Consider the following 17,060-nt stretch of genomic DNA (forward strand, 5'->3'; position numbering starts at 1 on the left):
TGAAAATTGTTTTGTTTATTTTTATGAAACTATTCATCGTCTTTCTTAGATAACGGGGTATTTGATTAAAACTGTATGAAATGTCTGCACAGACGAGGTGGTCCTTCAATATGCCTTAGTTCGCGTCTGAAACGCGGCTCTGTTCAAACCGGTGGATCCGGCGACGATTCGACGACACAGGATGAAAGCATCGATGGTGAGGAAACTGTCAACTGAACAAGAAAACACACCACTTATTGAACCCTCACAACGCAGGAAACTCATAAAAATATCCAGGTCCAAGAAGTGTGTGCGAGATCCGTTTCGATCAAAGCTAAGTTCGAAACGGAGAACTCCCTTGTATGAGTTCAGAAGTCGATTCCAGTGCACCCAACGATGCCATTACACGAGGGCGGCGGCTTTCTTCTGTACATAAGAAACCCGACAGGGCCGTATTAAGTAGTATTTTATCTCCGTTTCTTCCGGAACTCCACAGAAAATGACGAATTTTCTCTGGTCAACTTGATATGGGCGAGTCATTCTTATATATTTTATAATAAGCTTATTAACATTTTTCAATGTTAATAAGCAAACAGCAAAAGAAGGTTGTACAAATAAATTTAATCGAACTTTTTTTTCGATAAATTCAATGTGCAAGATATACGCTTACGAAATATGTATATTAATGCTATAATGCATTAACAGTACTTGAATGCCATATACACTTCATATTTGACATTCTTTCAATTATATCTTATAATGAAGATGTTCGTCATTTTTTTGGGAAATGCTACCACATAGTCGGGTAAGATTCAGACTAGAAATATATTATTGGGGCTGCATAATCGATAACGAATTAACACCGCATTTAGGCAGCATTAATATCTATTATAATTATATTATAGTTATTATTATTATTATTAATTATTATATTGCCGCAGTTTTTATTTTTATCGCGAAAAATATCGTAATATGTTACTTGTAATTATTTTTAATAATCAAACCAATGACGGACGATTCTAGCATCGTTCCGAAAGATGTGAGATTAATAGAATTTTCGAAAGGCTGAAACTTACTTTTTGTTAATCAAAGTGTTTAAAGAAACTGTTTTTTAAATAATATACTAACTACATCGAATCAAACGAATAAAAAGTAAATTTAAAACTTCTGAAGAAAAATTGCTTTTATGTTTCACAGAAGTTTAAGGACGGTTGTAAAGGAAATTAAAGTAGATTGAAACGATCGAAAGCTAAAGAACGTCTAAGAAAACTTGCTTTTTTATGTCTAAATACTTTGCAAAGAAAAAGATATCTTATTCGGATATCGAATTTCAAAGTGAAGAAAAGTAGTATTATTATTTTTAAGAAAAATTTTATTCTTTATGTTTCGGTCGAATGTGTTAATAATTGCTCTTCTTGATTTCTTTCAAATAATCATTGTATAGTCAATTTTTTTGTTTCCAACTCGTCTGACGGAACGAACTAGAAATCGACGATCGAGTTATCAATTGGTACTTAGGGTCGATCGTAGATCGAGAACTTTTTCGTTTCGTATTATTCAATTTTAAATGCATCGAAAAGTCGATGTATGTTTTCATATCATTGTTTTACCATCTGCATGAACTTATAAATATCATACTAATAAACGTCAATTTTTTACAGCTATATATATATATTAAACTTTTTCAAACAGTTTCGAAGAACTACTTTACTTCTACCAGTAATGTTTTTAGGTAGAAAAGCAATGTTCTAATGAATTTCTTTATGCATTTAAAATTGAATCGTCGAAAATCACAAAACAAAATTTAAAAAAGAAAAGAGAGAAAGCCAGCAATGTTTTTATATATGCATTTTTTACGACATGTGCATTTCTCATGCATTAGAAAAAACGCATTTTTAACCTCCTTTTGTAAAGATTTAAACAAAGAAAAGAATTTAAAGCAGGCAAACGACTTTATATGTACTTGCGATGTGCTTTCGCCTGTTACCTTGAGATATTTATTATTTGATTATACAGATAATTATTCTTAAAGGTATTTACAACCCGGAATGAAAGATAAAAGGAGGTTAATGAGCGATCATATGTATTACACGTACATATGTATACATATACAGAGTATCGTAAAGTATGGGGTATTTGGTAAACAAGTCTTATACCGAAAAAAATTATTATAAAAAAATTGAATGATACTACTTGATCAATTTATTTTCTACAAATTTACTTCATTTGTCAATTAAACATAAAAAAACTTAATAGATATGTATTTTTTGCGATAAAAGTACCTAATATATAACGTGTACTATCAATTTCGATATTGAAAACAACTACTTCGTAACCGATGCTGGAACAAAAACAAAATATACTTTGTACAAAAATATTATTTCCTAAGTGCAACATACTTTATTGCATACTTTATATATATGTCTGGAATATTCTATTTTTTGATATGGCAAAGTGATTGGTGTCTGGACGAAACCGGCCTGTTTTTTTACATTAAACAACTTTCTAGTGATTTTTTAGGCGGGCTTTTCAAATTCGTAATTGAACTGCCACTTCACACCATCGTGGACTATTTTCTCCACATAACGATGATGAATTAAATTTGAAAATCTTTTGATTAAATTAATAAACTTATATACATTTTCGACGAATTTACTTAATAAGAAATAAATTATAATTTCATACGTAAAAAGGATCACTGTATTCAATTATATCTATTGAATAGAAATGTCGACGATGTGTGAGTAGAATGCAAAAATGAAATGTAAAAGGATACATATACATACTTGTACTCTTTTTAGGTCTGGAAACGTAGGTGAAAGCTCTGAGCCTCAGGATCTTTTATAAAGTATAGAAAGCTTGAATACCGAACACTGAAATGTCGACAACCTTTTCATCAAATGCATTTCTTTTTGATGGAAGTTTGGATGATTGTAAAAAATATACATCTTTAATTGTGCAAAATCACACCACAATAATAATAATTATTATTATTTTTATTATAAATAATGAATAGAGATATAACAATAAATAAATAATGTAAAAGGAAATCAACCAACATAACAATTATACTAAAATATCTCCAATATAGCCATAATAAAAATTTTGTTAATTTTTCCTTCATTTCCTTTTTCAATTATTGAAATGAATTTACGATACTTAGTAAAAACAGAAGTTTATTTCTTATTCTTAATATACTTATATATATATCTTCTAAAAATACCAAATTTTCTGATATTCCATTATCAAAGATGTTTAAGTAACATATTCAACATTTTGAAAAGAATTGATATTTCAAGATAGACTTTTATCATCTTATTTGTTTCTAATTTGAGTGTAAATTTAATATAGAATTAATAGGAGAAATTATAATATGTATATACTTTTTAAATTGAAAATTTGTTTATATCAAATTATTTATCTAAGATAACAAATTATTTAAAAAATTTATATATAAAAATGAACTAAAAACTTAATAACATATTTTTTATAAACCATCCAAAATTTCTCTGAAGGAAAAAGAAATCTAGACCACCTAATGTTATCTGTGAACTGCTGTGAATTTGTGTAAATAAGCACAGAAAATAATTTTTAACTGTGGTGCATTTTATTTAAGCAATTAACTTTGGAATTGGAAATGCTATCTCTATTTAAGAGTATGAATACCGATCGGGTTGAAACAGATAAGTATGGAAAAAATAAATTAACTGGAAGGGTAAAAAATGGGAGACAGCGATAATAGGATTTGACCAGCTAAATAATGAATCTTTTTGATACATTTTATATAGGTATAAATCAAATATTAATAACACTTAAGTATGTTAAAAAGAAAGCATAATAAATGCTGAAAACTGAGAATAATAAGAAAGTGTTATGGTCAGTGATTTTCAATCAGTTATTTAATTAATGATTGTTATATTATTTCTTTATAATTTTATATTATTATTAGTATCCTTTTAAAAAAATGTAATTTAAAAAATTAGTTGAATTTCAGAGAAATTTGTTTATATAAGAACGTCGAATATTTAATTATGTAATATATTTGTTATTATTGCTTAATACATTTTTAAAATTAACATACATGAAAGATATGAAAAGAATGTTATAAACACACAAATTTTTGAACAATAGAATTTTCTTTAAGGTAGGAAACTAATTCTTTAAATTAATAGTTCTTTAAACTATTTACACATGATTTTGAAGTTTTATTATAATAGATGATTTTAATTTTGTGTAATATATAAAAAGCAGATGAGATTTATATATTATATATTAACATTATTGAGAAACGTTTGTTCCATTTAGTATCTATATTTTTACGAAGATGAAGACTTTTATAAGAAATATTCACCTTTATTTGACTTTTTTTATTCAAGTAAACATTTTAAACTGTTTATATTGGGTAGACAGCAGATGAAATATTTTGAATGGTTTTAAATTAAATGATTTTGTTAAATTCTGTTTGCAAATTAATTAATACAATCTTGTAAGATAGTTTCTAGTTATATATCATATATTATTTTGAATATTGGCATTTTGAACATTATCCCATGTAAACAATTTGCTTTGATAACATTTTCATGTAGTATGGAAGAATGCTGTATCTTCAAGTTGAAGAAAATATTAATGCTATTTTCATTCATTTTGCATCTCTTACAACTATAAAAATTATTGTGCATTGAGATGCTAACTATAATTAATGTAGGTTTTTGTTTTTCTTCCTCTTTTTGCATACTTGTTATTTAAAAACTATATAGGAATTCATTCATATATATCTCATATCTGTATTATCTTTAACATAACAAAATTATTTGTATGAATTTGTATGAATAAATTAACATAACACATCTTTTATATTATCAAATATTAAACTTGCATTAACGCTAAAAAAACGCAGATTGAACATCACTGAACCAATGACATTGATGCTTTATTTTATTATTAAAGATCAATTTCCCTGTAGTTCTTTCAATTGCCGTACTAATCCTGGACTTGCTAAATCCAGAGGCGTTTTCTTTTGTTTATTCATCAGTGTTGTGGTAGCACCATTTTTCACTAATAACTTAGCTTCATCAACACGATTTTCCTCGCATGCTAAATGTAATGCACTATTGCCATCAACATCTTTACTATCTAGAAAAAAAAGTTTCCTAGGTAAAATATATACATCATAGAACTAATATTTATAACTCATACAAATTATTATCCAATAATTCAAAAAATAAATTTAATTACATTTACTTAAAAACCACATCATGAAGTTTAAAATATTACATCTAACTTAATGTTCAAAGAAATGTAGAATAATAATCTTCATAATTGTTAAGAAATTAAGCTGTTGAAAGCTTATTATTTTTAGATGAAAACATCTATTTAAAGATTATTAGGAAATTAGATGAAATAGGTGTTGATTAAACAAAGATTTTAATGTAAAAATCTACCGATATCTAAATTTCGTCCATATTCTATGAGAAGTTTCACAATAGCAATATTGCCCTTAGATGCAGCTCTATGTAGTGGTGTAGCACCACGTTTGTCGATAATATTAATATAAGCATCTTTTTCTAGTAATGCAACACAAATAGATTTCCAGTTTTTTGATGCCGCATATTGCAATGCTGAATGTCCTTCTTGAGTTTTGGCATTAACATTTGCACCTTCATTTAGTAAGATATTAACAACTTTCTCACGACCAGCTGATGCTGCCAAAATTAATGGTGTCATATCCATCTAAACAACACAATTAAAATATTTAATTAATTTAACATGATGTAATTAGAGAGTATATGATTCCTCATGTAAAAATGAGTTGATACTAGGTGCTATTCTATAATACTTTTATAAGCCTTTGGACAACGATAGAACTTGGAAAACTAAAAATAATATGTAATACCTAGTTTCTAAACTATTATTTAATATATTTGATATGAAATTGATTTTTAGGTTTTCCTTTTGAAGTAAAATTACATTATCAATAGAGTTAATAATTTATTCTAAATTGTTTATAAATACAAACAGGAACTAACAATAGTTACGTTAGATGAATAAAGAAAACTGTATTTAACATATGTCAGCCTACATTACAATTTTTTTTTAAAGAAATAAGAAGAATTTTATCTTATGTTTTTAACTTTGCATGAAGAAACTTTTTTTTAGTTATATTATAATTTCATGTATTTTCTATATAATACAAAGTATTATATTCTATTATTACTATATTTTATGATATTTGTGATTTATATTTATGATTATGAAGCAATATGTCATAAGTGAAATTATCGCTAAAATATTTGTTTATATTCTTAAATGTTAATTCAGACTAGATAATAATAATAGTTGCAAAATACCTATATGGCAAATAATCTCTCATCTAAGGCCTAAGGTATAAAAGACGAGAAATATTAGTCGTGCTTGTAGATTTTAAAGTATCAAATTTGCATCTGATGTCTCATGTATATACACATTGGTATGTAGCATAAATTTTAATCTTTCAAATTGTATTCAGAGATCTTATTATAATATCTTTTGAGTTATAAAATGAATCTTGCTATTAATTAAGATCTAAACAATCTAAATTCAAATAATGTCTAAAATATTTCCTCATCACAAAGGATTACATAAAAAGATAATATAAAGATCTAAAAATTGTATGACTTTTTATAAATATGTAATTACTTATTATTAACCATTTCATAGTGTATTACGTGAAAGATTCAGGCTAATTAAATGTAGTATTATACATTTCATGTCTTAAATATCATCATACATACATATGTACATAAAACAATTATTAATAGGTATTTATTTTAACTAACTTAGTATAAAGTTGAAAATGTGCATTTTTTGTATTTGACATTGGAAAAGCAAGAAATCTTGATAATAAAAAAAATAATTATTTTCTAAATATTCTCTCTTTGTAATTTTATTACATTATCAAAAGTTTAATATATAAAAATTTATTTCAAGGTATGTTATTCAAAACAGTATTCTTCACAAATTACAGTTTAACAAAAAAAGTTACATATGGTAGACAAAATATTGACTTCATAAATAAGTTCAATGACCTAAAATTTATATCTTCTTCTTCTTCTTATAAAATAACTGTGGTGTAAACAAATATTATTTTACAAAATAATACAAAATTAATATCTGTTGATTTCTATCATTTTTTACTTTCTGAAAATATAATAACATGTATCATAAATTACAAATTATGTATAATATTTTAGATTTATATAAATTGCATCTCACTAAAATTCACAGAAAAGAAGAGATAAAGGCGATTATAAATATAAAACAAGAGTATAAGCTTAACAGTGTAAACATTAATTTTAAACGACTAAAATTTTATTTCAGACAAACAAATATTTTTTGGTTTATATCATTTTTAACCGTTTGAGCCCCAAGCAGCGCGATCGCGCTGTTTAGATTTTGTGTCGAAAAGTCCCAGTACATTTGAACGCTGCGGACGGCTGACGGTATTTTGTATCTCATTGTTATCTTCTCCATAATTTTTATTGAACAAAACTTGAAATATTTATAAATTAATAGTACGCATACATAATAATATAGATAAGTCATAAATATGACGAGCGCTATTGTACCGCTTGTTTCTTTCCGCAACCGATTAAGACAAGCGCTATCGTGCTGTTCGGGATTTTTTCACTCTATATTTTCAATGACCTCTGGGATTCAGACGGTTAAATGTTTTTATGTAATAAATCATAACATTAACATTTTAAAAGATAATATATATATGTTATTATATATATTATATACTATATATTTATTATATATACTAGGAAATAACATGTTCAATGAAATTGAAAACAATATTTTAGTTCCTATAAGCTATCATATGATTTCAAATTTAAGCGACTTTAAAATGCTTTTCTCATAGTAAGTTTAAGAAATCCCTCAACAATTCGATAGTTTAGTTTAGTTTATCATTTTTCTACAGAAAACAATTCAGTAGAAAACCTGCTTTAGGTAAATATTACCTATTATATGTACTATTATATGTAACATACTAATAGGTAAATATATATCATGGCTTATTTAGAAATAATAGATAGTTAAAATAAATATTAGGTAATACTGAATAAAACTAGTAAGATATAAGAAAGCATATTTTTGTTTACTATAAAATTATATGACAAGTTACTTACTAGTGGCTTATTTTACTTACATCATCTGTAGGATCTACCGGTACATCAAGAGATAATAAATATCTTACTAAGTCATCATGTCCTCCGAGTGCTGCCCAATGTATTAACATTCGATTATTCTGAGGAAATAAATTTGATTAATAACATAACCTCAAAAAATTTTTCACATAAACAACGATGCACTTACACCATCTTTAGCCGTTTTTAATCTTTCATTTTCATTTAATAAATTTTTAACGTCTGTGGTTTTGCCGCGGTAGGCCATATCATATATCGAATTTTCAGACATTTTTGCTGTAGCATGTAGCACACGACTGATGTTTATATTTAATTTTAAATATTAACAAAGAAGCAATGAGACTGCTCCCATCCATTGCTTAGTTGTTCCACAATGCAGGTGCTGCACCATACAGCCAAATGATAAACGTGTACCATATTAGTATATATAAGAACCTATAAAATTAAGGTACAGACAAGATATGAGGGTAGACCAATCATACAATATATTTTTTTGGCCTGAATTCCTGAAACTCTAGATCCCTACTACCTTTGACTAAAAATAGGATATTCTTGTATTGTTGTATGCTCATCTATGTTATTACCATATTCGTGTCACTCCCAACATTACCAACGGAATACAAAAACAGATTGTGGCGCTTACTGTAGTAAGAATTACAAATTGTCACATGAACGATACCCACTTTAAAATGATAAAAATCTACGAAATAATTGGTAATCTGAGATTATTTGGCAAAACAACAGTAAGATACAGGCAAAGAGATAAGCAGATTAAATCTCCGATTTTCTGGTTGTTTTTAATTAGTTTTCTTTCAAATTAGTTAATTACTTTGTTTATAATTAACTAATCTCTTTCTCTTTGTTTGTTCTATTTCACAATAGTTGTTAGTTAATATAAGCTAGTTTTAGATACAATGAAACATCAAAAAGGTAAAAGAAAACATTATAATTAAACAAGTGCAATTTTTCTAATTGCAGTAATTGAAAACATCCAATAACACTCTATGTTTCAAAGAATGGAATTAGAACAAATCAATTATCAAATATATTAAATGTTATTCTAGATGTTTTACACAGCACAGGTTAGAAACTTAGAGCTATTGTTTCTAATCAAAATACAAGTAATCAAAGAATGACAGAAAGACGGGTTAATATTCAAAATCCTTATTTTATTACAAATAAAAAAATTACGTTTTATTCGATTATTTACACTTGCCTAAAAACGACAAGAATAGTTGTTATAGAATTTAGAACGAGATGAAGTTATAAGAGCATTTTACAAATTAACCGAAAATTTTGTTAATGAAATGTAAGCCCGAATTCCAAGTATTCAACAAAATAATTTTTTTTACTTTGTTCACTGCATGTTCAACTAATTGTATAAATCCGAGCATCATGCCAGCTTTTTCGAAACCTTCAATAACTTTTTTGATAATTTAAATAGCAGATCTCATGATTTATATCAACAATTACGGAGTATGCCTAACGTTTAGGTTATATTATGGTTAGTAATAATATTTTCTGGATTAAAAATTCCGCCTCATTTCTTAAAATTGTAAGAATTAGTAAATGCCATTGTAAGTTTTGCCATGATTTAAAAAAGAAAAATGTAATGTTTTTAATGATTTCCCTTCAATACAGATGTTTTAAAAAATTTTGTTTCAATTCCTAGAATGCACGGTGACACATACAATCGGAATCCTTCTGTAAAAGCAGTGCGCCCCACCATCAGGAAAAATGATGTTGAATTTGAATCAACGTGCTCTTTAAAGATGTGCGTTATAGAATATCTCGTCGGATATATTGTCAAAAAAAAGCACTGAGATATTTAAATAATAATAAATATAACAATAAAAATCAATATAATATTAAATATAATAATAAACATCTAAATAATAACAAATCGTTGCTTTAATTATTTTGTTGATAAAAGTAGGGAACATCCGCGTGATGAACAAACAGTAATAGCCTTTGCGCATATGTCGTTAATGAAGCGATTACATTAGGACATTTATTAGTGCTATTTAATAATGTTTATCACATTTTCAAAGTTACAAACGCTATATTCGATTATTTTTATCCGGCACTACCTAGTGGAACGTCTATTTTGGATAAATTATTTCAGATTGTATCTAAAGATATAAATAAAATATATCTAAATTGGCCTATCTAAAATGAACGTGGTGTACATCGGAAAGATATGATCTATTTAACTCTACAGACAAAATACGTAAGGATTTGGTTTGGTTAGGTCAGCAGCTGAGATGCTCTACTTATAGGCATTATAGCAATTCTAGATTACGAAATTTACGAAAGCTATAATACATCTTTTTATATATAAATATGCGTGCTTTTTTATGTGTCACGGTGAAATAAGCAATTATGACGCATGAAGAGTTTTAGACTGCTGATAGTTATGCAAAATTATAGCTTTGTAAAATTCTTCGTCTTTATACTTCGTACATTCTTGAATATGTAGTATACTTTGCATATTTTTGTATATTTGTATTTATCATAATTGTAGGAAAATCCGCAATCTAGTTTTTATGCCTAGTACCAACCTAGAAACAATTTCTAATACGTATTTCTAATAAGTATAAGCGTACGCTAGACTATACATATCTACGTTTCGTTCAAATTTTAACTTTTTCAGGATTTACTAAATTAACTTTTATTTTATTCTTTGTTTTAGTTTCACTTTTTATATTTTCTTACACAAATTATGATAGTTGAATCTTATCGTCAGATGTAGCTACTAAAGTTTTAAACAGTTTAAGTTTGGGTATGCATATATGTGTATGTAGATAAATTCATAAATCAATGTTTTTATTTATACATTAATGTATGGATTATTATTATAGAAACATTGAATGTATTCCGGATTTGTAAGCCGTTTTTTCATGCCTGTTAACATTATTACATTATTCAGCACATATATATGGTATATGTATTTATGTATGTATATATATACATATCTGAATATGTGGTAATAGAACCAAAATGAATGGAAGGCATTAAAATTAATAAAAATGCCTCTTTTCACAGTCTCACAAGCCTTTCTTTCCTTTTTTAAAAAAATATAATAAATAATTAATTTCTCTTTCTTAAGCAATGAAGTTTAATTATTGCGCGATTATGTTATTCTCATATTTGATATCTCATATAGAAAAGTCAATTTTCTTCGTCGAACCCTACAATGAAATAGGCTTTTGTAGCGTAGAACCACAGCGAATATACCTCGTTTGTGGTGGAATTAAATAGGTTATTGTATATGCTAGCGTAGAATTAAACAGGATAGATTCCTAGCTTTATAGGTTCTTATATATGCTAACGTGGAAGGCCTTTAATATTTAGCCGCATGGTGCAGCACTAGTCCGGGAACAACTAAAGCGTGAGCACTCTCATTTCCTCTCTGTCTCTACTATTGTTAATGTAGAAACACGCATATAATTAAAAACTTGGCGATTAATATACTCTTCTTCATTACCAGAAGTTGTGAATTTTTATGTGGTTATTTCAATATATAAACTAAGTTTATTGCTATAAACATTTAACTTAAAAAATATCCTTTTGTAAAAATTACTGTAATGTGATAAATTTATGTATTTATGTTATTCGCTTGTGTATTTATACATGTTCCTACATAAAACTTGTAATTAAAATCTTTATTTATACTGTATCACAAACATTAAAGTATACAAAACTAATTTCAATGGCGATACCTTCACCGGATCCAAAATATGTTTTCCGGGGTGATATGGATTGTGTGAATTGTATTCTTTTTCAAATGACGCCCAATGTGGAACATCTCTATGCAGGCACTGCTGAAGGCAATGTTCATATCTGGGATTTAAATGTAAATAAAATACTTTGATACTTTTCTCGCACTTCATCAAATGACTTTCCAAATTTGCTATAGCTTGAAACAAGACAGATATAGATACTATGACATAAATGTATTGGTAACTATATAGGATAAAGTTTCTCTGATATTTTTGTAATACAGCTTCTTCGTGTTAAAGACAAACAGAGAACTGTACCAAATTAAATCAGAAGAAGATTCTTGTTTAAATTTACAAGATCTAAGAAATGATACCTTGCTTGTACAACACAAATGTGGTTTAATGAAAATATATAAGAAAAGAGAAAATCAGTGGACTGCATATAAATCCATTAATATACATTGTCATTATTGCAGGTATATATTTATACATAAAATATTAAATGTAATATTTTATGGAAAATTAGTTACATTTACTTGATATATATTCTATTTATTGTATAAAATAAATTATTCATAAAATATCTGTAATAGGTTTAAAATATTTTCTGAAAATGAAATATTCGTACCGGTTAAAGAATCCACTGTTGGAATATTGTCTTTAAATACTTTTAATGTAGAATTGAAATTGAATTCTTGTAATTTCAAAAACTTGGGAGAAGTAATGGCTATCAAACCATTAAAAAATGAAAAATTAGTTTTAGTTGCTTATGAAGCAGGAGAGTTAATCTTATGGGATGTTCGACAAAGTAAAGTATTAAATTCTTTAACAGTAGAGACATGTCCAATGGCTTTAGACTTTGATACTAGTTTATCAAAGGGTGCTATTGCTGGTCCTACTAATAATATACAGGTACAAATTAAGAAATAAGCATAAAATATATAAGTAATTGAATTGGAAATATATTTATTTTCATTGAACACTTTTATAAATAGAAGGCTAACTGAGATTGGTTTTTTTTATATTAATATAAATTTTACATTTTTAGATATTTAGTTTATCAGTTGATCATTTACTGCATAATAAGAACAAAATAACAATGACAAATCCTGGCACTTCTATAATTACAATTAGACCTGATGCTAAAATTATGGCAGTAGGAGGTTGGGACAGTCGAATTAGATTATATTCTTGGAAAACTTTAAAACCATTAGCTGTTTTAAATCAACATAAGGATACTGTACATGATATTAGTTATTCTATAGAAAGAATAAAAACATATGATAATAAATTTATAATGGCTACAGCTGCAAAAGATGGATACATAGCATTATGGGACATTTACAATTGAATCTTATTACAAAATGAAAAACTATTATTGTAAGTTAAACAAAAATATTTTCAAGTAATAAAAAAATTTAGTTTAATATATATATAATTACTACCATTATTTGCTCATTGTAATGAGACTTACAGCCCAGTACAATCTCCATTGCAGATGTATATTTAATAATAACATTTTAGGTCATCTCAAAAATTTATTTCGTTTCTTTACTGTGAAACCGAAGAAAGACAGAGATAGAGAATCCTCCGAACCGCTCGGTATTGGACGGACTTGGAAAAAGTCAAGCGGTCTTGAGCCGATACCTATGACATACAAATTGGAGTAACCCTACCCCTCGGCTCTTTCCGTCTCGATCGAGACCGTTCAATTTTATCCAAGTCTGTGTGAGGTCGTAATCTTGCATACTCATACACACTTAGTAAACACAAAATTTCTTTAAACGATTTGGTTTGCTAGCTATCGCGACTATTCCATAGAACTGATTGCGCGAAACAATTCCCGGTGTTATCTATGACTCGTACCAACGATGACAATTATTAATAAATAGCCGAAATACGAAAAACACAGTTTTTATATATTTTACTTCTTTGTTACGAGATAATTTCAGTTGGATTGTTGAGAATCTTATGAACAAAATGATACCTATCATGACTATATTTATTTCGGCATTATTATTATTATTATTATGGCATTTCGGACGCCAAATTAATCTTCTGTCAGTAGATTTAGTTAAATTAGATAGCATCGGGTTAATAGACTGATATTTGGTACAATTCTCATAGTTCTTTAAAGTTTTTTTAGAAACTAGTTCTAATCAAGCAACAATCAATGAGAAATGACGTGTAATTGTTTCCTTCGCTCATTTATCTGGTACGTAGCGTATTTGCGGCCATGCTGTGATACAACCACTTTTGTAATCAGGATACAAAGGTTCAGATTACGTTTAACACTATTGTGTGGTTCATACGATAAATTGTAAATTTTGTAAAGCTTAATTTTAATTTAGCTTCTTTATTAGATCAATCATCATCTATTATTTCAACCCTCGGACCGAGTCTTTTTTTTTGTAATATATTTTTCCATTATAAATTCCGCCCTGCTTTCTATATCCATTATGCCAGCCTCTATGTTCATTATATTTGATGGAGTTATGAGTCTATAACCTATCGCTGCTCTTAGATCTGCATGGTGTAGTTTGTCTGTTTGTACTCTATTTCTATCAGTGGACTTGTAGAAGAATTGAATATATAGATTTCCATTGTGCCTCTGTTTCTCCATCCATTACTTTGTTCCTTTCTGTCCCGTCTACTAATCTGTTGTTTATAATTTTTTCCAGTATCTTTCCTATGCAAACCGTCAAGGTTATTGATCTCAATACTTTTTTTTCAGTTTCTTTAGGAAAATTATTACATTCTTTCTTGCATTCATTAAATATCTTGTATTTTTCCAAATCTCATTGTGGATTTTTATTCAGATATTCCCGTAGCATATACCTGTTTTTGTAAAATTTTGGAATCTATCCTATTATTACCTGGGGCTGATTTTCTCTGCGCTTTGTCTATGGTACATGTCTATCTCCTCCTTTGTAATGCTTGAGCGCGCTGAATTCTATACGGTTGTAGGCCTCCTCCACGAATTATTCGCATCACTGTCCAGTGAGACACTACTACACCTCAAGTTGTGCTTCATATATTCATTAATGGAAAAGCACGAACGAGAGCGATAACAGGTTCTTCTTTACACTAATGGACGCGAATTGATCTTTTCTGTGATCTCGACCAGACTATGGGTGTAGAATCACATTATGATGGTCGCATTATGTAATTTTCTCACACTCTGTACAAGACATGTATATCTTCGTGTATTGCATAATTAAAGATTTAAAGCTACCAAGTCAGGAGATCTGAAACATGCCATCGTTCATTTACATCGATCTTTTTGCATGTCTTACTATTATTATTATTTATTTAATTTCGATCTCATCAATTTAGAAATGAATTTGACTTACAACTTCTTTCATTCATCCTTTCATAATTATATTTGCTTTGCTATCGCTTCTTGGTTAACTAATTGCTTATTTAGTTAACCTATTCTACTCTATTTCTACTCTATTTCTACTTTATCATTACCTAACCCTAGCTTTGGTTTTGTTTATCTTCCTTTTTTTCTAAATCCCTTAGCCATTTTATTGTTTCTTTGCAGTATCTTTCGTCTACTACGTTTCTCAGGCCATCTCTCAGTCTATCTACTTTCATACTTACACTTTCCTTTGTTTTCTTCTAGCCAGAATCTGCCCGCATCTTCTACACTACCGCATCTTAACCTCGCTTACCTACTATTATTATATATAACCTACTATTATTTAATCTATTATAATGCAGGTGCCCACGCACCTGGTTATCTTTCCTCGTCAATTCCGCATAAATGTATTCTTCCTTCCTTATTCCCTCTCTCTGTTTCCCTCTAAAGCCATTCCTATTTAACTACTTTATTCGCTCCCTAATACTTTTTGTCTTTAATCTTCCATCTCTTACTTCCTCTATATTTCTCTTGAATAATATCCTGCCTTCTGACTTTAGCACCTCTCCCTTGAACTTAAACGCCCTAATGCCTGTCCTCAATTCTTAGATTTTTACCTCTTCTAGTGTTATATAGTTTGAGGTACGCTTATCAAGCTTTAAACATTAGTGTGTCTTATTACTCTTCCTATCCAGGAAATAATTCATTCGGATGAAAGCCCTGTGAACAATTGCATATACGAAACTATGCATAATACTATGTATTGTATTTGTCGGTAAATCCATGAATATACGCTCGGTTGGCGGTCGGGCTGTAACATAAATGCGTTTTTCTATCAAAGAACTCCGCAAAGAAACAAAAGAGGCCGGCTTAAAACGATGCTTTTGTCACGTAAACTTGAGGGTTTGCTTAATATATTTACTATATTTCATAAATTCATATATTTAATACTGTACATATAATTTTATAAAAATAGAAATATAGAATATATAAATATGATAAAACAAGAAGGTTGAGTCGTAACACAACTATTAACTTTCTTTTTTTATTAAACTTTATTATGAATTCAATAATCACAATCACAGTTCACAACTTTATACAGAACCTAGTTACACTGATGGGTATGTATAAATCAAGTACGCGATTGGTCTAAGGGTAGAAACCGGTAAAGATATGTTGACTTTTCTAAAGATAGAGAATAAGTGAAGTTTAGTGACAATGTTGTGGCGGAGGAAAGCTAGGGGTGGGTGTGTTTAAGAACACGGGACCATCGGATTTGTTGATGACAATTTTGGTTAGGAAAGTGAGGGTAGTAGACACCGCTTTCGATTGAATAATAAGAAAGTTGGTGGACCAGGAAGGGTTTTAGCCGTCCTCTAGAGAAAGTTGTTAACGGAAAATACCGAACGTGAGAAAAACCACCTTTCCCGTGTCAACACATAGTAAACAATAAATGTAAAGGGCCACTTAAAATAAAAGATATTTGTGTAGTATCGGAGAAATTTAGGTATAAATTTTTCCTGATACTATTTATAATTTATGTACAATAAATAAACAGATATTAATTAGACAGAAAACGATGGTTGTTTAACTTAAATTAAATGCAACAATCTTATTTTACTTCAACTCTCGAACTCGACAACGCTAACAACTCAATCTCTCAACAACGCCAACTTTCGCAACTCGACAACACTAACAACTCTACTCTTCGACTTCTCGACTAACTCTGACCTCTCGACTCACTCTCACTTCTCGATTCACACACTTTGACCTCTCGGTCAGCACTCTTTGAACCCAAATCGTCCCCCT

The 17,060-nt window shown here is 28.5% G+C and overlaps 3 protein-coding genes and 1 long non-coding RNA gene across 17 annotated transcripts in view; 2 read left to right on the forward strand and 2 right to left on the reverse strand.

Annotated features, from left to right (window-relative positions):
* LOC100649130 (myosin heavy chain, non-muscle) overlaps nucleotides 1-3,837 on the forward strand; it is a 29,844-nt gene extending 26,007 nt beyond the window's left edge. For 10 of the 12 annotated variants that reach the window (XM_048413818.1, XM_048413810.1, XM_048413813.1 and 7 more), the window contains one exon: nucleotides 93-3,837. Coding sequence is in view for 10 of the 12 variants with exons in the window: in XM_048413810.1 (XP_048269767.1) it covers nucleotides 93-216 (124 nt within the window). In the remaining 2 variants the exon portion in view is untranslated. The remainder of the gene's footprint in view (nucleotides 1-92) is intronic. The other 2 variants (XR_007227116.1, XM_048413812.1) reach the window with 1 other exon arrangement.
* Nucleotides 3,838-4,410: 573 nt separating this feature from the next.
* LOC100649443 (26S proteasome non-ATPase regulatory subunit 10) lies at nucleotides 4,411-8,651 on the reverse strand. Its single transcript, XM_003394373.4, has 4 exons — nucleotides 8,335-8,651; nucleotides 8,168-8,266; nucleotides 5,421-5,709; nucleotides 4,411-5,112 (listed from the first exon to the last, which is right to left on the reverse strand). The coding sequence occupies exons 1-4, from the start codon at nucleotides 8,434-8,436 to the stop codon at nucleotides 4,928-4,930; spliced, it is 675 nt and encodes a 224-aa protein (XP_003394421.1). The 5' UTR covers nucleotides 8,437-8,651; the 3' UTR covers nucleotides 4,411-4,927.
* Nucleotides 8,652-11,539: 2,888 nt separating this feature from the next.
* Nucleotides 11,540-14,255, forward strand: LOC100649567 (guanine nucleotide-binding protein subunit beta-like protein 1). Of its 2 annotated transcripts, XM_003394374.4 has the most exons (5): nucleotides 11,540-12,021; nucleotides 12,188-12,363; nucleotides 12,481-12,799; nucleotides 12,936-13,267; nucleotides 13,412-14,255. In XM_003394374.4, the coding sequence occupies exons 1-4, from the start codon at nucleotides 11,878-11,880 to the stop codon at nucleotides 13,236-13,238; spliced, it is 942 nt and encodes a 313-aa protein (XP_003394422.1). In that variant the 5' UTR covers nucleotides 11,540-11,877; the 3' UTR covers nucleotides 13,239-13,267; nucleotides 13,412-14,255. The 2 variants fall into 2 exon arrangements, with proteins under 2 accessions (XP_003394422.1, XP_048269784.1); XM_048413827.1 differs by lacking the exon at nucleotides 13,412-14,255 and having other exon boundaries at nucleotides 12,936-13,314.
* LOC125386731 lies at nucleotides 12,837-16,154 on the reverse strand. 2 transcript variants are annotated; one of them, XR_007227119.1, is made up of 2 exons: nucleotides 15,494-16,154; nucleotides 12,837-15,135 (listed from the first exon to the last, which is right to left on the reverse strand). It is a non-coding gene; the product is annotated as an uncharacterized LOC125386731 (long non-coding RNA). The 2 variants fall into 2 exon arrangements; XR_007227120.1 differs by having other exon boundaries at nucleotides 15,241-16,154.
* Nucleotides 16,155-17,060: the final 906 nt, after the last annotated feature.

This window comes from Bombus terrestris, chromosome 17, assembly GCF_910591885.1.
Source record: "Bombus terrestris chromosome 17, iyBomTerr1.2, whole genome shotgun sequence".
NCBI lineage: Eukaryota > Metazoa > Arthropoda > Insecta > Hymenoptera > Apidae > Bombus > Bombus terrestris.